Below are 24,038 nucleotides of genomic sequence, written 5' to 3'. Positions count from 1 at the left end.
GTCTTTTAGCTCGTTGCAAGCCTTTTGAAAGGTCTCAACGTCTGCATAACGCTTTCCTTTCATGGGCAAATGCATTTTTCCGAAAAGGAAGAAGTCGCACGGTGCCATATCAGCTGAATACGTGGAGTGGTTAATGGTTAAAATGTGAGTTTTGGTCAAATAATCGTTTCTCGAATGTTGTATTCTGAGCAATTTTTGGTCGTCAGTCAATTTGTGCGGAACAAACCGTGCACACACCTTTCGTAAGCCCAGATGTTCGGTCAAAATGCGACAAATCGCTGTTTTGGAGATGTTCAATATCATTTCCATGAATTTCAATTATGATTTCGGATGATTTTGATGAATTCATTCACAGTTTCGAAGGAAATCCGTGATCACGGATTTTGATAGGCCCACACGTTGATCGTCATTGATGTCCTCATGACCACTTTGAAAACGTTGAAACCACTGGTGCACTCTGCTACGGGATAGGCAATCATCGCCATAAACTTGTTTCGTCAATTGAAATGTTTCGGTAAAAGTTTTAACAATTTTAAAACAAAATTTAATGTTGGTTCTTTGTTCGAAGTTCATTTTCGCAATACAAAATTTACACAAACATAATGACACTTAAAACGCAATAACATGACTTCTAATCAATGAAATGTCATGAAATTCTCACTGGACAATCGATAAAGATAGCAAATTCTAACGCACCAGTCGACATATAGATGGCGCTACCAGGGGGCGCTAGATTCAAAAGTCTTGTTTACTTTTGAACAGACCTTGTACATAGATCCACTCGAATACCGAGCAACCAAAAATAATATCGAAATGCAAAATACCCGAAAGTTATTTTTCAAATATTCAATCCATATAAGAACATATTAAGAATACTCTAAATTCACCTAACGCTTATATTATAAGAGTTCCTACCGAGAGTGTAGGATGAAATCGGATGGTACTGCAAAAACTATTATAAATCAATAACTAAATATGCCAAAGACACATTTTACATCCGACACGGTATGAGAGGGTTTTGTGCGAGCCGGGGTCAAAATTGGACGATGGGTATGCCACCGCCCCTTTTAGGTAAAATCACATATCTTAGGGACCTGCCGAACCGATTTCAACCAAATTCGGTACGTAAGATTTTTCTGACATTCTAATGTCAAAGTGCGAAAGTAGGAGAATTCAGCTGACTCTTTCCTTTCCAGTATACAAATCAGAAAGCACTTAATATTTCGGTATAAAACTTTGCACGAATAATGCCTTTCGGCTGTGCTACCTTACGATCACAAATTGTCGAAATCCAACATAAACTGTTCAAGCCCCGCGGTACCGAATATTTGCACCCCAGTATCTATAGTCGATTTTATACCACAAATATCGGTCAATGTGTGATATATATAACTGAAATTCAGGTATAATTTTTTACTGACAATGGTATGTCTGTGTGTCAAAAATGGGTTGAATCGGGTTAATACCTCCTTTAGCTCCCAAATGCCTAACTCAACGATTTTCGACCCTCCAGGTGACTTTATATCGCATATATCGGCTAACAAGTGAGTTACCTCAATGAAAATGAGAGAGCGTATTTTACTCATAACAGTGTAACTTTTTGCCTAAAATGGTTAAAATTGGACGAAAACGTGACCTGGCCCCCATATAACATCCGGGTGACTTCACACCATATGATTGATTGAATCTCAAGTAACATTTTATTAGTATGTGGCATATGAATAGTTTGTAATATTGTTATAAATAGATAAAATCCGATCGACAACTCTCTTATACTACATATCGTAACATTTTCGAAAATTCAGAGGGGAAAAAATGAAGCACGTTATAAAATGGAGCATGATTGAAACAAAATTTAAATATTAGTTAAAACTGGGTTATATCTAATAGTAGAACTCATGTACATACATACTTGTATTTAATATGAAGTAGTGAATCGTAAGCAATAAAACACTCATTTTCGAATTTTTTAATCATACGTTATTTTAGCTGACGATATAAAGATTTTCGTTTTTCTAACTAACCTTATTTCGAATATGATAAGTTATATATAGTATATTTATATACAAGGTCTGTCACAAAAGAAACAGGACTGTTAAAAAAAAACAACAAAAAATTAATATTTTTCAAAAGTTATATTTTTTTATTCAAAGTAGTTTTCTTGTGCTTCGATACAGCGTCCGATCAATTAGCATTTCAAATGAGTGTTTATGGCCATTTTCGGAATGCTCTTGAGAATATCGGTCGTCGCCTTTTGGATAGCTGAAATGTCCTGTAACCAGTGCCCTTTCATGGGCAAATGAAGTTTTCCAAATAGGTAAAAATTACAGGGTGCCAGATCAGGTGATTTGGGTGAGTGATTAACGGTTAATATGGAGTTTTTTGTCAAAAAATCAGTGACAAGCGTCGGCCGATGACACGGTGCATTATCGTGCAACAAGCGCCAGGACCCTGCCTCACGGTATTGTGGTCGAGCACGACGAATGCGTGACAAAAGACGCTTCATAACACCAAGGTAAAACACAGCATTAATCGTTTGGCCAGGTGGGACGAACTCTCGGTGTACAATACCCTCGGAATCGTAAAAACAAACCAGCATTGTCTTTATTTTTGACTTCTGAAGACGACCGACTTCTGATCGTCACAGAGGTCCTCATGACCTTCTTGGAATCGCTTAAACCACTCATGCACATTACTACGGGATAGGCACTGATCACCATAAACTTTTTTCATCATTTGAAATGTTTCAGTAAACGTTTTCCCAAGTTTAAAACAAAATTTTATATTTGCTCTTTGCATTTTACGACCGATGACCAAAAGCTGCTGTCACTTTTTGATCGATAACATCGATTGTAGTTATCCAATTGTCTTAAAACTTTTACGAAATGTCAACAAGGGATCAAACTTTTTATTTCATATACCCACCAATAGGTGGCGCCACCAGAAACAGTTATATTTAAAAAGTTCTGTTTTTTTGCGACAGACCTTGTATAAAATTGCTTGGATTCCGATCATCTATTTGACTTAAGGTATTTCCCCTGGCTTTAATTCTTGCAAGTTGCAAGAGTATAACATGTTCGGTTGCACCGGAACTTAGCTTGTCATATACAAGCACGAGCACAAGTATTCGTGGTAATCGCCATATACACAATATCGAAGAGAATTTCAGAAGCTTTTATTTGGACGATAATTTTTTTTAAGCCTATTGCAATTTTGACACTTTTTAGTTAGAAAAAAAAACTTTGGTAAAAATCTTACTATAAATAAATATAATAAATAAATTTAAAATGCTACAAAATGTTTTGATCAGAATTATGGGACAAAATGATTTTGCAGTGATAACCTACATGCCCTCTTTGTAAGCGATGATTCGCTTACCACCTTATCTTGGTATATTGATCACAGTTGCCGGCCCGGTTAGGCCCTATCCCACCTCTCCTACTGGTACGTTTTCGCCGTATGGTAGTTTAGATTTCAAATTTTAGGAGTAGTACAGCTCACAAAATTGTTGGGAATTTTTGATAACAAGTCTTTGTCAAACAAAATAATGCCATTACAAGATTAAAAGTTTTCAAAAGCGGAACATAACTCTTCAAGTCTTCATCGCTGCACTCTATGGTTTTTGAAGTTCCAAGAAGATCTTAGGTTTTCGAGCAAAATTTTGTTTAGCTATGATTTCTGGCTTAATGGGTATGTAAACAAGCAAAATTGCCGCATTTGGGATGAAGAGCAACCTGAAGAAATTCAAGACATCCCATTTCATCCAGTTGTACGGTTTGGTGTGGTTTTTGGTCCGGTGGATTCATTGGTCCAAATTTCTTTAAATTAAATTAAATTATGCCGGTGAGAATGTAACCGTCAATGGCGATCGTTATCGCGCCATGATAACCGACTATTTGATGCCTGGAATTGAAGCTTGTGATCTCGGCGACATTTGGTTTCAACTAGACGACGCCACTTTCCACACAGCGCATCAATCAGTGGATTTATTGAGAGAACAGTTCGGTGTGCAGATAATTTCACGTTTTAGGTCGTTCGATTGTCAACCAAGATCGTGTGATATCACACCGTTAGGATTTGTTCCTGTTGGGATATGTAAAGTCTAAAGTCTATGTGGACAATCCCACTTCGATTCCGGCCTTGGAGCAAAACATAACGCGTGTCATTCGCCAGTTACGAGTCGAAATGCTCGAACGAGTCATCAAAAATTGGATCCAATAGATGAACCATCTGAGACGTAGCCGCGACCAATATTTGAAAGAGATGATCTCCAAAAAATATATACCAAAGAATGTTCTTTCGAATAATAGTAAACATTCCCCATTAAGTTTAAAGTTTCTGTGTTTTTTCTTAAAAAAAAGTGGATCATCTTATATTACCATAAGAGTGCAGTGTGGCAAGAGAAACTTCTCACAAATGCTAATCAGCACTGTTGCTTTTTAAATCTGCTTGCCAGATCTGCTATATTGCACTTAGTATGAATTTCAGTACTCGTACCAAAAATGTTTTGAAATATTTTACGGTTTTATTCTATACCTCAACAGCGATTTTTTGTAAATATGCAATTTATACATATGGACATGTGTGTCCATTATATGTATGTATGTATCCCCAGTTGTACTTACATGCATATATGTATGTAAGTATGTTCGACTGTCAATATTTCAAGGCAATAACTCTGAAACTGATATTGTATGTTGCACGTATGTATGTACATCCACTCCTTTAACTATAATATAAACTTACAGATCGATTTAAATTTTTACAGTGAACTATTGACCCCACAAATTTACCAAAGAAAGAACAACATCGATGATAATTCCAGAATACCAATAAATGGAATTAAACGAAACTCAACAACAACACGGCAAGGACAATTTGCAGATCAGAAAAATTAATGAGAAGTTGTTATTCCGCGCAGAAACTTCTGTTAGCAGCTGGGCAGGATGGTTGTAGGCAGTCTACGCCACAAATAGTTTCCTGTCAGCACATTTGTTCATACACATGTACATATCCATACGTCTGAGCAACTCAAGTGAATTAAGTTCTTTTAGTCAGTACAACTGACATATCGCAGCATGCGTTCAAAAGCTGTCTCGCGTAACTTAATTTTAACGGTGCTCTTACGAGTATGCGTCGAAAGGCTCGTATGCATGTCGGTACAAACAGCTGCGAGCAATGAAATAGGAGTAGAATTGCGTTAAATAAATTTCGATCCTTTATGGGACGCGAGAAACATTGCTGTGAGGAAAAGCGAAAATTGATTGAAACCCTTATACAGAAAGGCAAAATCTTCATAAAAAAGTTGAATAATTGTTCGGGTGTTTAGCATCAATTATCCGCAATGTGTCAACGTATAGCAACAATGTCTGCCGTAGAGACCTAGGGCGAATTAAAAGAAGGATGCGGTGTTCATACTGTGAGAAGAAGGTTACGAGATCATAATTTGTATGCTCGGTGCTAACGAAAGGCTCCTTTATTAATAAAAACATAGCACCAAGTCAAAAATTTGCACTGAAACACCTGACCTGGACGATTGTTTCTCGTACAGAGACGTTGGTCCGATCTATCGAATTTTAGGCATCAATGATCAGCACGCCTCGACGTACATATGTACTGCAAAATGTTATGTTATCTTTCGCAGAAGATGACGTCGCTAAAATGGATCTTACACCAGGACAATGACCCAAAACACAACCGTAGACTGACACAGGAGTGATTCGGATCAATGGAATTGAGGTTATGGACTAGTCAACTCGATTCCCTGACTTCAATCCCATACAAAAATCTTTTGGGATTATATAAAGAAATGTGTTTGGAGAGCTAAGACCTCAATTGAACATGATTTGGAGAGACCCACCACTATATAATTGCTCGCAACTGTACATGAGTGGCGCTCACGTGTTGCTTATGCTTTCGCACAAGCCAAGCATGAGTACTACAAGTGATGTCAGGAGGCGCTGCCGCATGTGCAGAGTTCGCGAAAAACGTGCTGTGCGTCATGTTTTGCCATAAGCAAACTGGGCGACCTTCTTGAGGACGAGTGCGATTTATGGAACATGCCATTGACAGTGGGATGACCGCGTGTATGCGCGACTGTTTATATACATACTTACATATGTATGTACATAAGTACATACATATCATTAATCTAGAAGAGCATAAGCTTGCTACCGTATAAGAAACAAGTATGTGTGTTAATATGACAGAATAACTGAACTTAAGAAATAAAGGAGAACGAAAATCCTTCATTGCACCAACCTCGCAAAAGCAACTACGCATAGCATCGTTTTGTATAAATAGCAGAACATTTAGTCGAACTGATAACAGAATCGTCGTAGAGCGAGTACTGGTACATTGCAACAACGCATCACTAGCAGCGCTCTTCAAGTTATTTAAACAATTTGTCTTTATATACGAAATTCGATATTCGATAATTACAATGCAGTTCTTCTTGTATTTGTCGTGCGTTTTGGCGGTGGTCGCTGCCGACGGTTACTACTATGAGACTCCCGCCACACGCACCGTTCCACATTGGAATAGATTAGCGTCTACCCAGCAGTATCAATATCACACCCAGGATGGTTTTGGGCAATATTCTTATGGCTATGGCGAACCATTTTCCACAAAACAAGAAGTACGCACTCAGGATGGGATTACACGCGGTTACTACACTTATTTAGACGCCGAAGGCAAATTGCAAACAGTCACATATACCGCCGATGCCGATGGCTTTCATGTAGCAGGTACCAATTTGCCAAAACAGCGCTCATCGACGGATGGTAGCACTGTATTCGAGGCACCACAATCTGTGCAGGAAACACCAGAAGTTGCAGCGGCGCGCTTACAACACTTGGCAGCGCATCAGCAGGCCAAATTGCGTTTGTACGGCATTTCCACGCCTGTCGCCTCGAATTCATTATTGGTTAAGGAATCTAAAGATGACAATGTAAAAGCTATTGATCGTTCCGACTTACTTCCTCAGCAAGTAGAAGATACGCCTGAGGTGGCCGCTGCTAAGGTGGAGTTCTTTAAGCGTTACGAGGAGGTGAAGCAACGCAATAATCGATTGCGCCAGAAGCAGCCGAATGCTGGTTATGCGTTGGTCAAGTCGCAACCGTTGACTGTAACGGTCCCTTTGAGGAACTATAGGCCGTCTATAATTCCAAGTGGTGCTTTCCGTTATGATATTATTGTGCCATCAAATAGTCGCGAGTACTTGCCTATTGCGAAATTGAGCTCTTTCAAAAAGTAATACTTTGGTTTGATGTATTTTTGTTTATTTTCGTTGATCAATAAAAGACAAATGCAATGCGAATATGTTTTTGAAATAATTTTAATTTCCATGATCTGGAAAATAAGAGGAATTAGTATCGAAGAGACACATTTCTAGCGTACTTAAAAACTTTGGTTAGGCCTATAATGGAAAATCGCAACGTGGTAGGAGACTCTAGTTACCAAAATCATTCAAACAAGTTAGAGTCTGTTCAAAAACAATTTTTGCCAGGACAGAAAACAATAGTTATGGTATTATTTTTTAAGGAGGGATGCAAAAATAAAAAAAATTTCGTGTTTTTGAGGACCAAACAAATAAAGGGTGATCCATTTCGAGGTTTCCTACTTTTTTAAAGTAACGGCACAGAAACTTCAAATTTAATGGGGAATGCTTATTATCATTCGAAAGAACATTCTTTGGCAATTATTTTTTGAAGTTTATCATATACATACATTTGAAAGTTGTTGGCCGCGGTTTCGTCCCAGATGGTTCATCCGTTGAGTCCAATTTTCGACGACTCGTTCGAGCATTTCGACTGGTAACTGGCGAATGACACGCGTGATATTTTGCTTTGACCTTAGACTTTACACTTTCCCACAAGAAAAAGTCTAACAGTGTGATATCACACGACCTTAGTAGCCAATGGACCGGCCCAAAACGTGAAATGTTTTGCTCATTGATTGATGTATTTTCTTGTTGAAACCAAATGTCGCCGATATCACGATCTTTAATTTCAGGGGTTATCATGGCGCGATAACGGTTGCTCTTCGTCAAAAATTTGAGAAAAAAAACAAAATTTGTTCGTTTTTTCTTGGAACTTTTCAAGGATAGAGCCAAACAAATTCATTCTTGCACAAGGTGATCCATACATTTTTTATGTTTTCTTATTCATAGAATACATTTCCCACAAATGAGGGATGTGATTAACCTTTTCATCTGGGAGGATCTGAACCGCCCAAATTTAAGATCTCGACGTAAAATGCGCCAATTCGTTCCATACGTCAGTTTGAGTTGCTGCGAACGGCGTCGAGTCGACTTTCCACGGTCTTCGTGTATACTCTCACCAGCGGCTGATATATTTTCTATACTGCGTGATGGACGTGATCGATTCGGTCGAATATTATTCAATAATGAATATGTTGACCATAAATTGAACGAAGTACGCGAAAAACATTCTATATAAAGCGTGAATTTTCGTAATAAAGTTAAATGATTTGTAAGCGTTGTTCAGACGTAAGTCTTTCCATAACGCAATGCCAAACAACATTGAACAAAAATAACATGACAGCTTGACACCACTCACGCTTGATCTGTCACAAAAAGTACCTTTACTTGGATCACCTGTTATATTTTTTTAATAAAAAATCGTTATAGAGGAAGAGTTGGATATACCTATGTATATGGAGCAAAATAAGATTGATTTTATTTTTTTTTGAAAACCAAACAAATACATATACAAGGTGCTTTCCAAAGTAAGCAGGACTTGCAAAAAAAAAAACAGAACAAATGGTTTTTTCGCAAAATCAATTTATTTTATTCAAAATAGTCTCCTTCTGCTTCAATACAGCTTTTTGCACGGTCCAAAAGCATGTCGAACGAGTGTTTTAGCTCGTTGGCCGGTATGGCCGCCAGTATGCCGATGCAAGCCTTTTGAATGGCCTCTACGTCTGCATAACGCCATATCAGGGTGAATACGGGGAGTGGTTAATGGTTAAAATGTGATTTTTGGTCAAATAATCGGTCACAAGCTCGTCGATCGATGTGACGGCGCATTATCGTGCAACAAACGCCAACTTTCATCTTCGCGATATTTGGGCCGAACACGTCGAATACGGCGCACCAAACGTTTCAAAACTCCAAGGTAGAATACCGCATTAACGTTTTGGCTGAGTGGAACAAATTCTTTGTGGACAATACCCTTGGAATCATAAAAACAAATCAGCATTGTCTTCACTTATGACTTCTCCATGCGCGATTTTTTGGGTTTCGGCTCGTCCGGTGCCTTCCATTCAGCACTCTGGTGTTTCGTTTCGGGATCATATTGAAAACACCACGTTTCGTCACCAGTCACAATATTGTAAAGGAAGTTTTTGTCCTTTTTGATCTCTTTAATGATGTGCTTCGAATGTTGGATTCTGAGCAATTTTATCGCAAAAATGCGATAAATCGATGTTTTGGAGATGTTCAATTTCATTTCCATGAATTTCAATAATGATTTCGGCTGATTGTGGGTGAATTCATCAATCACACACAGTTTCGATGGAATTTCCGGTGATCGCGGATTTTGATTGGCCCACATGTTGATCCTCATTTATGTCTTCACGACCACTTTGAAAACGTTGAAACCCCTCATGCACTCTGCTACGGGATAGGCAATCATCGTCATAAACTTGTTTCATCAATTGAAACGTTTCGGTAAAAGTTTTACCAATTTTAAAATAAAATTCAATGTTGGCTATTTGTTCGAAGCTCATTTTCGCACCGATAACACAAACATACTGACACTTAAAACGTAATTACTTCACTTGCGATAGATGAAATGTCATGAAATTCTCACTAACAATCATCGTGTTTTGCAAACAGCAGCAAATTTGACTCTAAAAAAAAATTATTATTCTCAGAAACTTTTTTAATTTTTATTGAAAAAATTCCAAATTTCACATCACTATGTTTAATCGTCTAATTGAGATAATCAAACTTTGTCGCAAAAATTTTTAAAGTTTGAAAAGTGAACTTTCTGAATATGTGATGGTTATTTTTGAGAAACGAAAATTAGTTGGTGAAATTTTAGTTTGAATGAAAAAACGAAAATTCCTATGTTAAATGTATGGGAACCTAAAAAAAATAGCGACCCCTTAGAGTTAAGCTACAGCGCCTGGCTTGAGGGAGGATTTTTTGTTTGTCAATCACTAATATTTGAGGGGGTAAGAGTTGAAAAAAAAATTCAAAAATTTTTTTGAAGCACCCTAATAGTCATATTGGTCCGATATCGGCAAATCCGACAAGTAAGCAGCATTTTAGGGAGAAAATAACATCTGCAAAATACAAAACTCGGATGAATGGACAGACAGGCATGGCTAAATCGACTCACCTCGTCATGCTGATCTGTTATATATATTTTTTATAGCCTCGTCATGCTGATCTGTTATATATAATATATTTTTTATAGCGTCTCCAACGTTTCCTTCTGAGTGACAAACTTAATGAATTTAAACCGTTTATGTTGGTAAAAGTGTGTAATACTCGTATGTTAAAGAAATTAAGTGGACATCTTTTCTTAGTCATAACATGGTTTAGCGCTGAATATGAATGGAATCAATCCCGATTTTGGTTCAACAGAACTTTTAGAAACAGAAAATATTTTGTAAAATATATATATCAAAATATACATATTTAAATTTGAATACAAGACGTTAAAGAAGCATTAATTCGTTTCCAACAGCCGTCGGTAAGAGTGTAATTGGTATAGTTCATGGTGTGGTCTTTTGAATAACTCCTCCCATATAATTTATATGTATATGGTACATACATACATATTTACATATTCCATTCACAATAATGAACTCGTGCTAATTTAATTTTTTATAACAAAAAATAGATTATTCAAGAGATCTTATTATTCCGAAAAATTACGAAAATTCTTTATATTTATTAAAGGATCGTTTATATGAATATTCTTGGTACATTAGAAATTTCAATAAAAAATATTTCTAATAGTAAAAGTATCTCCACGGGTAACCATAATTGTAAACACTTGGAATGACAGATGTTCGAATAGTAGCTGGGCCAGGAACAATTGTCGGTGTAAGAACACGTCCTTGTTGAATAATTTCCTGCAGTTGTTTTTCAGGATTATGTGAGCTTAGTTGAGGCGTCTTTGCAGCGGCCACGGTAACTGTATCATCCACGGGCTGAGACAATTGTACAGACCGAGTATCTGACCCGGTTGAAAGGGATTCGCCGCTAATGATGCCCCCCGTTGCCAGGCGCAATAAAGCCTCCTTATGACCTGCAAGGTGAACGTCACTGGTTGCTCCAACGCCGGCGGTAAAGGCAACTCCGCCTGACGTGGCCCTCCCACGAAAGGGCTGCTGAAGTGATTGGTCATCGCCGACGGCGATAGGCAGATTTGTAGCGGCAACACGAAAACCATTGTCGTCTGCAGTATAGTCTACGGTTTGTAATTTTCCCGTAGCGTCGCGATAGCTGTATGAGCCACGTGTGATGCCGTCCAGTGAGCGCACCTCCTGCTTTGTAGAATGAGGCTCTGCATAGCCGTACGCGTACTGTCCCAAGCCATCCTGGGTGTGATATTGCTGCTGAGTGGGTGTGACGAGGGACGAACTGTGTGCGCTGTAAACGTATGGATACGTGCGGAGTAGCGGCGCGGCGACGTAGGCTACGGCATTATTGCTAGCTCTTACGTACGAAAATGCGGCAAGTATGAAGGTTGAAATAAAGACTACGTATGAGTACTTCATGGCGATGAGGGCAGGCTAGCTGGTCGATAGTTTAGTAGCGCTACTAATAGATGTTTACCAGCACTCGCTTGCTTGTGTTCTGATGCTGTCCACCAAGGTTGTGGCTCCTTTTATATGTGCTCCATCGACTCAAGTATACACACATTCTTCGCCGCAAAGAATGCGCCTACTCGTTATCTTTCTTAAGGAACTTTGCCTTTCTCATTGCTTTTTTATTCATTGCAATTACAAGCATAAGTAGTCGGCCGACAGCTGAAAGATCCAGTGGGAATCTCATAGGGACATCAACACACTTCAGCGGCATGCAACATGAATGAATTTTACCTTTGTTGTAAATAACAACATCGCGCAGAGGTGTTCGTCACTCTTGGCATTCCGCTCATGGTAGTGTGCGCCTGTTTTGAAATGACCTATGCCAGCACTTTTATTATTTGTACTCATACAAGATCAGCGGCTATGACCTTGATCAGTGTGCATTGAAAATTGTATAACTTTTTATATTGTGATAGTAATAAAGAAATATAAATATTTATTACATTTATTAGAAAAATTAATTCAAATGCTAACATTTCTATTGTAAAACACTTCTAATATTTTTAATCGCTTACTACTTTCAATGAGTATATGTATGAGTGTATAAATACATACATTGGGACACAAAAGCACTTGGAAATTGTAATTAAATTCTTCGGATAAATTCTATTTCAAAAAAATGTACTTCGCTCAAGTTAGTGGGACTGTCCTTAATTACTATGCCAAATATGAGCTCGTCAACTTGTTTGTTTACAGCAGCTGCTCAAATCCGTACACCTCAGTTTTTTACAAAACACCTTTGCGATTTTTACAATGGATACAAATATCGAGCAAAGAGTTTGTCTCAAATTTTGTATTTCTAAACAATATTTGTGTGCGGAAACGTTGTGAAAGTTGAAAAAGGAAAGTTGAAGGCATGTCTCATTCTGGACGACCTCTTCAATGACGAAAATATTTATTTATTTTATTTATAACGATTCATATAACAAAAAGAGTTTTATTATATAAATACATAAACGCAGCACTGGCAAAATGGTACTTTAAAATCGTCAAATCGGACAGGCAAACGTTAGAGAGAGACCAGTAGATTATTCAAGATGTTTAAATGTTTTCATTCGCTTGCGTTTTTTTGATGCCTTTTATGTTAATAAGGTTAAGACTTGGATGAGACGTAGTATGTTAAGGCGACATCTCTCGCGAGTCCGTTCGAATGATTTTGGTGGATATTTTGGGTATGAAACGCGTTCTTGCTGATTTTTTTTTCAAAAATAGTATGATTGTGACCGAATCACCATCAATCACCATCAATGTGATTTTTTCTTGTTCGCCAAACTGAAATTACCGCTCCGTGGAACCCGTTTTCGGTCGATGGAGGAAATAAAACAAAATTCACAGAAGGAGCTTAAGGCCATCCCAAAATGTGCTTATGAAAAGTGTTTCGGGGAATAGAAAAATCATTGGCATAAGTAGAGATCACTTTGAAGGTGACAAAATAAATATTGATGAATAAGTAAATATTTCAATATTTTGCGTTTTATTCACAATTTCCGGGTTAATCCTTCTAATATTAGTAACTTTAAAGTGAACATGAAAACGAAATGGAATGTATTATGGCTGCCTATAAGTATAACAGGGTAGCCCATAAATAGATTCGGTATGTTCAGTACGTTCTCGCTCACTTCGATTTAACTAAATTCCATGCAACGCACAATTTCCACCTAACACATATGTAGAAGCTAATCACTAAGCAAAAAGACGCTTGCCCGCATGCCGATACGCACTATAAAAGCTTTTCTAACCGTAGCCATACGTAGGGGAAACTTCTGAGTGTTTCACAAATAATAATCTAGCATTATTTAGATTGATGCTGATTGATTTGTACATATTTTCATGAATTCGCGACAAAATGACAAAACTCAAAACCTTTCACTGCAATTGATTTATGCCATTGTTCACTGCTGACAATTTATACGAGTACAGATAATTTTGAAGGGAGTATGCATTTACATATTTCGATAACAATATGTCTGCATATAACTCTGTCAGCGGCCGCAGGAGTAAGCTGTATCCAACGTGGTAGCAATCGATGTGCGTGTCTGTCAAATTACCTTTGTTTGGAAGTTAATAAGGTATTTCCCGAATTCAGCTTACCTTTACCGCATATATTACGCGCACAGCCCCTCACACGTGTTCAGTTATGCGCCAGTACAGATGTTTGTTAAAGCGATATCTGATCGGCTGTCGCAACACTGGAGCACATAATCGCATGCGCCCGCAGTTGGACCGTTGGTTTTTGCGCGTCTGCCAGCTGGTTAGCCGGCCGGACAACAAGCTCTGCGCCCAGCATGTTTTGTCTTTTGCTTTTGTCCAATTCGTGCTGGACATTAAATTATCATGACAATTCAAGGTAAGTGAAGGCCAAGGTTTAGTACTGCAAATATAATTACTGATGGATCAAAATAACGTCATTATCGGCCGCGTTGCGCGAACATACCTATTGAACATTTTGTACAGTTTGTACATATAACGGAATTCGAATGTACGCAGAAGAGGCGATGAGAACTGGCTGGCTGACTGGTCGGCTGCAGCCGTGTTAATTTGTTATTATAAGGAGTGCTTGAATTAAAGGGTATTTTTAGCCATGCAATTGCCGTCTTGCAACATTTAACGCTAGTTACTCTTAATGGCGTTATTTGCCCGCCCTACTCGTTCAGTTTTCATGTACGAAAATGTTATGCGTGCTTATACCAACATGTTTTTGTATCTCTTCACTGAATGTGGCAAAACGCTGTCACTACTTATTAGTCGCAATTTTTTCTTGACCAACCGCGGTCCGTCCAAGACTTCCCATCACTTGTGTACTCATGACATCCCTTCCTGTTCTGTAAACCCGTAAGAAAACGTTGAAGCTTTGTGTCCAAATGAAGTCAAGTCCTTTCGGCACCAATGTGACGTGTTGGCATGCCAAGTGCTTGTGCCTTTCACATCCAAAGTGCATTTCAATGTTCCAGTTTGTTTTTCCTCTTCTTTACACTTCTACTACATCACCCTACACATTGGTGGCGTTGGTTACTTTATAGCAAGATTGGCGTAGGCCTTCATTTGATTTCATTGATTCATATCACTCCTTGTAACAAGGCAGCGCTTGAGGTGATATGTGAAGAACACCAATGATTTGGTACAGGGGTCTTCAGTAGGCACACACCAATTCGGATAAGCTTTTGTTATTTGAGTCATGAGTCAGAGACTGATTTAGTTTTATAACTATATTTTACCTGCCGTTAGCGTTAATTATATTATAATTATTTTAAAATTAGTTATACTATAAGCCCGATGAGCCTAAATTTAATTAATTGATTGCTATGGAAAACGTTAAGCAGAAGTACGAAACTGATTATATTAGAGATATGTGGTTTAGATCAAGTTGTAGACCAATTCCATTCATATCCAGCGCTAAACATAATTATTAAGAAAGCTTGTCCCATAATTTCTTTAAAATTTCACACACTTTAACCAACCTAAACGGTTTAAAGTCAGATAAACAGCTGGAAAGCACTATGTTGATTATATAGAGGACAGAAAAAGGTCTTGGCTTGATTGAATTAATTTTTGATTTTACGGTACAAAGCAATTTTATAAACATACTTGTATAACGAGTCCTGGTAATTTCTAGACCAATTTCACATTTTTACGGCACTAAAAAATAGCATATCTAATATTATTTGCTCAGTTAATTTTGCTAAGATATCTTACATATTAACTGATATATATGATATAAAGACAACAGGAGCTATGAAATTCTTATATTAGGTTAATATATGGGTATTAAGAGAAATACTAACCTGATTTCATCCAGTTGTGGTATTACAACATATCATTAACAAAAAAGATGCTCTCAGAGTTTCATTAAGCAATTCACATGTCGTCATCAACATATAAAGAGTAATGTCGACCGGATGTTTTAAAATCCAGATGTTATTTATATTGGGGCTGAAGCAAGCTTTTACCTGATTTCATAAATTTAATGCACCTTAAATCCGCTATTAAATGTGGCGGTGGTACAAGAAAATGTATTCACTTAATTTCAAAAAAGAAATATCACAATAAGTAATAATATTAAGTGAATAACTTATATAAATAGTTTAAAGTCATCTGGAAAGCCAGATAACATCATATCAATTATATTTGCGCAATGAGAAGGGTGGTATTTATGGCATTTATTGACCGCAATATTCGGTATAAAGTCTGCTACAATAACGAATATCATTATATGCAGTATATGATGTCTGGGGCAATTGTGGGCTGATTTCACATGGTTTGACATTAAGCAATACAATATTCAGTGTTATACATTCATTTAATTTTCCTGAGTTTTCGTTCATATTGACCGATGTACATATACTGGACAAAGTTAACTGTATGTTTGAAAAACATTAAACTGGGTATAGGGGGGCATTTTAGGCACAAGGAGATAGTATCATTAGAAAGAGATTCTCTCTAAATTTCATTAAGATAACTCACATATTGGCCGATATATGCGGTATATAGTCAGCCGGCAGTTCGAAAATCTTTATATGAGACTAAGAAATAACCTGTTTTTACTAATTTTTGGCATAAAGGAAGACATAAGAATGCCCACTACAATAAGAGTTATTACTGAAATGGTCTTTTATTTGCATATTGGCTTAGTTTTTTTGTTGATATGCCGATGTGTAATCGGGGATAAGTTGGTCAATGTGTTGGCCAAATTGGTTATGACTTATGTAGTTCAATAATGGTCCATTCCAAGTACATACTTATTTTAATTATAGATAATAAAGAAATTGAAGGTAATCTATACTTTTTACAAAAACTTCTGATGCTTTATGTGCTTTGAATTGGTGCAATCTCTTTGGAAACCCCTTTAGCATATTTTCCTTGAGGTTTATGCGTATTGTGTTTGGCTAACATATTATTATTGTATATATGTACGTATGCATATGTGATTGCATTTTTATACTCTCGCAACAATGTTGCTAAGGAGAGTATTATAGTTTTGTTCACATAACGGTTGTTTGTAAGTCCTAAAACTAAAAGAGTCAGATATAGGGTTATATATACCAAAGTGATCAGGGTGACGAGTAGAGTCGAAATCCGGATGTCTGTCTGTCCGACCGTCCGTCCGTGCAAGCTGTAACTGAGTAAAAATTGAGATATCATGATGAAACTTGGTACACGTATTCCTTGGCTTCATAAGAAGGTTAAGTTCGAAGATGGGCAAAATCGGCCCACTGCCACGGCCACAAAATGGCGAAAACCGAAAACCTATAAAGTGTCAAAACTAAGCCATAAATAAAGATGAAATTTGGCACAAAGGATCGCATAAGAGGGGCATATTTGGAGTTTTTTTTGAAAAGTGGGCGTGGCCCCGCCAAGTTTTTTGTACATATCTCGGAAACTACTAAAACCTATACAAGTGTCTTCAGGCATTTCCATATACAGTTCATAAATAAAGATCGGATTAACCACGCCCAATTCCCATACAAAGTGTTGAAAATCACTAAAAGTTAACCGACTAACAAAGAACGTCATAAACACTAAATTTTACGGAAGAAATGGCAGAAGGAAGCTGCAACCAGGCTTTTTTTAAAAATTGAAAATGGGCGTGGCGCCGCCCACTTATGGACCAAAAACCATATCTCAGGAACTACTAGACCGATTTTAATGAAATTCGGTATATAATATTTTCTTAACACCCTGATGACATGTACGAAATATGGGTGAAATCGGTTCACAACCACGCCTTCTTCCAATATAACGCTATTTTGATGCCTATTCTGTATAATACGAGTATATACATTAGGAACTAATGATGATAGCGGAATAAAACTTTACAAAAATACGGTATTTGAAAAATATATAAATGACTGATAATGAAATCTCGATTATCACTTTATCATGCGAGAGTATAAAATGTTCGGTGACACCCGAACTTAGCCCTTCCTTACTTGTTTTATTACATGTTTGTTAAATGCAACAATACTACTCATACCGTAGCATGTCTTTCGAAAATTATGTACAGACTAGTCTCTTTAGTATCATTATGCAAACGGCGCTACTCTTCAAGAACCGGTTTCAGAGAAGGAAATTGAATAGGTCACATAAGTTTAAGGTTTCATAGTAATACTATATGCGTAGATATTCCAGAAGATTAAATAAAATGATTTTGTTAGAATATAAGATTATAAAATAAAATAAATATTTGCTTAAAAAGTGGTTGAGGTCGGAGCCCCAAACGTCAATATATTTTTGCATTGAAGGCCTTTTATTTCGAGTTTAGGTGTCATTTCTATGTTAATCTGTATTCGAGATGTACTCTAATATATTTGACAATCCCGCTTTCTGGAAAGTTGCTATAGCTACAGCAATTAATCGAGTCTAATGTGAATGTTATTTGTCCGATTTTAGGTAATAATAATGCTATACTTGGTCATTTGTTAAACCAGTCTTTAATCAAGAAAATTTTTGTAGGTAAATGATGTGAAGCTTTTCTTTTGGAAAGTTAGTATTTTTTGATGTTAAGTCGAAATAAGGTTTCCTCCTCAAAATTTCAAATAAAAAAGTGTTTGGAGCATAAATTTACTACAAATTTCGAGAAAGAAACGTCTTTATATAGACGAAATAAAATAAAATTGCAAACTTGTAATTTTCTAATAAAATTTGAGGTTATGTGAAAAAGATATTAGTAGAAAAGTTGTATATCTTTTTATTACCTATATCTTTGCCATACAACTTTTTCTGTAGGACACATATTCTTGTGGGAAATGGAAGCGGTTTTCAACCATGACCCTCGCCTTCCTCTTCACGCTCTGAGGTCTAACGTAAATTATTTTTCTTTCATTTTTATTATGTTTTCTTTAATTTCCAATGGGTTTTAGCCTCTTATGCATTTTTTTCTCTTTTTACCATTTTCAAAGGCTTCTGTACTGGTCTACAGATAATGGCTCCCTGCACTATCAAGTAAGCCTGAATGTGATAGTTATGAATCAACCAATATGATGTTCTTAACTGTTCAATATAAATATTTTATCTCTGTGTATATAACATTTAATACTGATTTTCAAGCAGCATATAGTACAAAGTCGGATCTTTTAATATTATAATTAAAACTACATATTTTTAAATTTAAAAATTACGTGTCACGTTGTTTGCCCACAATGGACTCCGAATCTACTGAACCGATTTTAGCAAAATTTAGCACACTGTCTCCAGTTCGAACCAAATTAGAAGATAGGATAGTAAAAACAATCCATAAATAAAAAATACAATGAAAGCTCTATAATAACCACGCACATTGGCCGGTCCCACAATTTGTTGATTTAAGTACAATCTGTTAAGCGAACAACTCTATTAACTGGACAGAAAGGCTGGTTAACAGACATTTAGAAACAGCCTTAAATTCGTTATTTCTTCCAATGAAATTTATTTGCATGAACATTATTAAAAAAATTAAACCTCAGGTACAATCCCTTGGGTTCTTATACCGAAAGAAACGTTTTCGCCTTTATTTGTAAATAAAATTTTAACTGTATTGAATAGTTTATTATATTTATATCACAGCAAAGCGTGGCCGGATCCACTACTAGTATATCAAATATAGCATAGCAATCTGCATTCTTTAAGTAATAAGTTTGGAAGAGGAAATAGTTTCTCTCATTCCTTATAGACGAATTCAAATTACTACTGGGCTATAAAGATTTGCTTTCCAAAGCATAGTTGTTGTTTGGTTTAAGGGCTTATAAACTAGGAATCATAAATTGCTTATGTACATATTTATATACATGTATGCAAATAGCTTTTAGTTGCTTGCAAAATACAAATATACACTTAAGCTATAAGTGCATTTGCTTCTCCGCAGTCTAATGAGACATTAATTAGATAGTATCTTTATTGAGACATTTCCTTGATAAGCTGACTACTGCTGAACGATCACTGGAAACATACTTACACACGGGTTATGGCCATTAAGCCGCAAGCATGATGCTATAAAACCAATACGAGTGCAATGAATGGTCCGACAATAATTTGTTTGCAAATTCTACTGCTTGGAATGTATTTCTTTGCGACGGCAAAGAGGCTCGCATAACCGCACTTTTTGTGTGGTACCTAACATTTTCATTACTCTTGATGCGAATTTCAACAGACTATGTGGCCTTACTAACGATACCTCTTCTAGTGTCTCACTCCGAGATGCTCCATTGCTTCCCTGGTACCTTGTTCTTGACATTGAAGACTACAGTTCTCGACTACCAGACTGTGACCAGTGCGTATTCTTATAATGCTTTCACAGTTCCTTCTATCAAGTGCCAGTAGGAACTTTGTAAATTTCCGATCTACCATTGTGCATATGACTTTTGCAGTTTGGCACCCAGGTACATCATTCAATCGCGTTTTGATTTTTCTATCCAGGCTCCTGTCCAGATCGCCGTATAGACAATACATTATCCAATATTGATCGCGTTTTTCTTTCGAAATGTCTACTCCACAGCATTTCTCAAAACAACTTTGGAATTAGACTTTTCATCTTTCAGCTACTTATATGTAATTCTAAAGACTTTGCCAATCCTTTGGTATTACAAATCTTCTCTTGTGCAGCACGACGCCGCCTTTTTCTAGCCAGATTTATTTGCTTCGCTTATGAACATACTTAGGCTGTGCTAATCCACCATAGTGAGTAGATAACTAAACACATATGTATGTAAGTACATACCAACGTCTACAAAGGTTTAAAAACAACCGAAGGGCATAAAGCAAGTCTGGAGCTTAAGCACTTTACTGGTTTGAGTTACGACACTATTAAGGGCTTACAAAAGCCATAAATCTTTAAGGCTCCTAAATGTAAAATAAGCAGATAAATAATTCTAATCAACGCAAATTTCAATGATGATGTAAAGGAAAAGGTAAACAAAACCAGTAAGCAAGTGTCAAGCTCGGGCAGAAGTTAACACTTCACAGTCGATAGCTTCAAGTGCGATAGAATTATTTAATATTTTGGATTAGTAAATTATTTTATTGCGGGAAATCAATAGAAATATCATCAAGCTACTTCACTATCCAACTCGTTTGGGTGCTTGTTCGTTACGGAATCGCTGGTAACTGAAAAGACGGGCACCATTGTTCCGCTCACGTCGGAAAGAGACCGAGTTGGATCTCCATTGGCATTTTGGTACTGGACCAGATATAAAATAGAACACAGGAGATCTTCTGAACTACTTACTGGATATTGTCCAATAGGCATTCATGCAGTAAAGCTAAAATACTTTGGCGGACGTAAATTGTCAAAGCTGTAAGGAAGAGGGTGAGATGGGTGCCGTCTCCTCCATGGTCCAACCTTTGCAGAACTGTTAAAACATATCGTCAGTCTTTCCATCCACGAGCCCGGAGACTTAGCCGAAACTGACAAAAGCCATTTCAATAGATCGATTCTTGTTTTTGAAAAGAAAACTACGCAGGGAAATCGAATAACGGTTAGATTATGGATACGTAGATGTTCGTTCTTTTTTGACAAGTTATGCCCAGGTGTAAAATCAAACTCTCATATTGGTAGATAGCCGATTGAAAGTACGAGAACGTAGTGGTAATGGTTACGGTTTTCTGGTATTCAAAGGTGTAATCTACACTGTCTGTCTGAAGATTCAACAAGATAGTACACCGGTTCATACCTCATCGCCAGCGCTAAATTGGTCGAATTAAGGAATGAACTGCTACATTAATTGATTCTGTTTTCAACCGTGAAAAAATAACTTGCCGAACAGTAATTTCAGCTAAACGAGGATCGCCGCCCGGAGTCTTGGGTCCTCAGACAGTCGTGTTTATTGCCCTACAATAAACGAACCTATGGGAAACCTTAGGTATTTAAATTAAATATTTATCTAACTATATTTAGGTGAGTATTAAATATTTATTTTATTATAAATATTTCAGTACCCAACAACCATCAGAGTGGTCACAAAACATTATTATTGAAACTGGACATCACCAAGATCAGCTAAATACAAGACATACTATTGATGTTACGAGGTATGACAATTAAGTAATGAGACTGATTCCATAAAAAACGTACATTTGAAAATTATTCTACAACTCTGCCATTCCCTTCAAAGTAGTCCCCTTGGGCAGCTATACAGCGATTCCAGCGCGTTTTCCATGCTTCGTAACATTTCTGGAACGCTTCGACTGAGATGTCCGCGAGTACCCTCGTCACGGCCGCCTGGATGTCCGTAATCGACTCAAAATGGGTTCCTTTGACCACCGATTTTTGTTTCAGGAAACAAAAAAAGTCACAGGGTGACATGTCGGGCGAATAAGGCGGCTGTTGCAACACGGCGATCCCTTTAGAGGCCAAATACTGGGACACGCTGAAGGCGGTGTGGCACGGCGCGTTGTCGTGATGAAGGATCCAGTTACGAGCGATGTCTGGGCGCACCCTGTTGACTCGTTTTCGCAATCTTTCGAGTACTTGGCAATAGTAGACTTGATTCACAGTTTTTCCCGGTGGAACGAATTCTCTTCGACTTGCTCATGCGAGCTTTTTTCGGGCGGAGGGCGCGCGGAGCCAACCATTGTGAGCTTTGGCGTTTGGTTTCCGTGTCGTATTGGATAAACCTGCTCTCATCGCCTGTAATAACTCGATCCACCAACGTGGGGTCGTTTTCCACTTGTTCCAAACAGTCTTCTGCGACGGTCATTCGATGCTGCTTTTGCTTTCGTTTTTCCATTTTCGTGACGAGCACTACAAACACACGTCTACTCAACTTGACGCAAAGATATAGGGAGCGAAATAGAGAAAAACTGAAGGAGCGTGAAGCAGAAAGAAGAAGACGTCTAAAAGATGGAGAACTGATCACAGAGTTATCAACTTCTCCGAATTGAGGATTTGCAGAAATAATTACCAATGGACCAATAACAACAAGAGATGAAATAAGTACGGATTCTCAAAATATAGAAATGCAACATGTAGTTGTTGATGTATCTCAGCAAAATGGAAGAGGTCAAGCAAGCGCCAACGTAACAGACATTCCAAATAACTATAGTCAATTTAGATACCAAAAATCAGCTAATGAATATTTTGAGAAGAACTTCAAAAATAATGAATTTGGACATGCTTGGTCGGTTTGCGTTCGACTTTGGTTTAAAATAAATTTAAACAAACCATCTACATCTGGAGATATTAACTAATGGACAAGATGTGGAGACAATCCAAAATCCTACAGAAATTCATGTCTCTCAAACACCCATTGGCGATATGTGTGCTTCACATGTTAAATTGGAAGAAGGAAGTGAATTAATTATGATTGTTGTGTACATTTCACCTAATAAAAAAATAAATGATATTATTTCATTTTTACGTGAGAGGTTATTTCCGTACAGTCGCAGAGGTTCAATAATTTTTAAAACAGATAAAGATAAACCACCATTGATTTTGGCTGGGGATTTCAATGTTAATTTTGCAAAAAATGAATCAATGCCATTAATATCGTTCTTCCAAGAAGAATTTCAGTGGGAAATAAACAGCAATCCGAGAGAATGTACTACAAGATATGGAACAATAATAGATGCTGTATTTATTAGATATCTTGATAATGTCATACTTCAGTTATCATCGACCAATTGTCACAGTAATACCGTCAGAGGCAGCTTCGAATGTAACTGTTACGGAAGTCACTGATGAAAATAATTGAGTTGACGTGATTTTAAACATATATTTGGATAAAATTTTGCATATAAAGAAAATAAATGTTTATTGAATAAACTATCTGTCATAATTTTCTGGAAAAAGTTCATAATATTGTATTTTTTCATTGTGTACCATATTTAGTTCCTGTCATAATCTGTGCTTTTTAACCTTTTACTTGTATAAAATAATTTCGATGTTTCACATCTGCCAGCTGTCAACTGACAGCTCAGTCTTTTTTTTAAATTTATTTCTATCATGATCTAAAATGCAAACCGTTGTCAGATATAATAACTAATATATATTATATAACCATTTTATAATGAAAACTCTAACTTGGTTTCAATATTAGTGGTTGCTATTATTTCGTTTTTGCTTCACCTGTAAACTTATGAAAAGTGATGTTACGTTATTTTGCATTTTAGGTGACGATATGTACATATGTATGTACATAGGTACGTCGAGTTTCATTGTTCTGAACTTGCTGAATAAAACTTGAATACAATTAACTAAATGTGCAAGCATTACTTAGTGC

General features: G+C 37.0%; 2 protein-coding genes across 2 annotated transcripts; one reads left to right on the top strand and one right to left on the bottom strand.

The window, feature by feature from the left end:
* The first annotated feature begins 6,342 nt into the window (after positions 1-6,342).
* LOC126761466 (uncharacterized) lies at positions 6,343-7,318 on the top strand. The gene has a single exon (XM_050477640.1). The coding sequence runs from the start codon at positions 6,443-6,445 to the stop codon at positions 7,253-7,255; it is 813 nt and encodes a 270-aa protein (XP_050333597.1). The 5' UTR covers positions 6,343-6,442; the 3' UTR covers positions 7,256-7,318.
* Positions 7,319-10,951: 3,633 nt separating this feature from the next.
* LOC126762199 (uncharacterized) lies at positions 10,952-11,821 on the bottom strand. Its single transcript, XM_050478759.1, has one exon. It carries the CDS (start codon positions 11,755-11,757, stop codon positions 10,987-10,989), a length of 771 nt encoding a protein of 256 aa, XP_050334716.1. The 5' UTR covers positions 11,758-11,821; the 3' UTR covers positions 10,952-10,986.
* Between the last annotated feature and the right edge of the window lie 12,217 nt (positions 11,822-24,038).

This window comes from Bactrocera neohumeralis, chromosome 6, assembly GCF_024586455.1.
Source record: "Bactrocera neohumeralis isolate Rockhampton chromosome 6, APGP_CSIRO_Bneo_wtdbg2-racon-allhic-juicebox.fasta_v2, whole genome shotgun sequence".
Taxonomy (NCBI): domain Eukaryota; kingdom Metazoa; phylum Arthropoda; class Insecta; order Diptera; family Tephritidae; genus Bactrocera; species Bactrocera neohumeralis.
The sequence above is the reverse complement of the archived record's forward strand: the minus strand, read 5'-3'. Positions and strand labels throughout refer to the sequence as shown.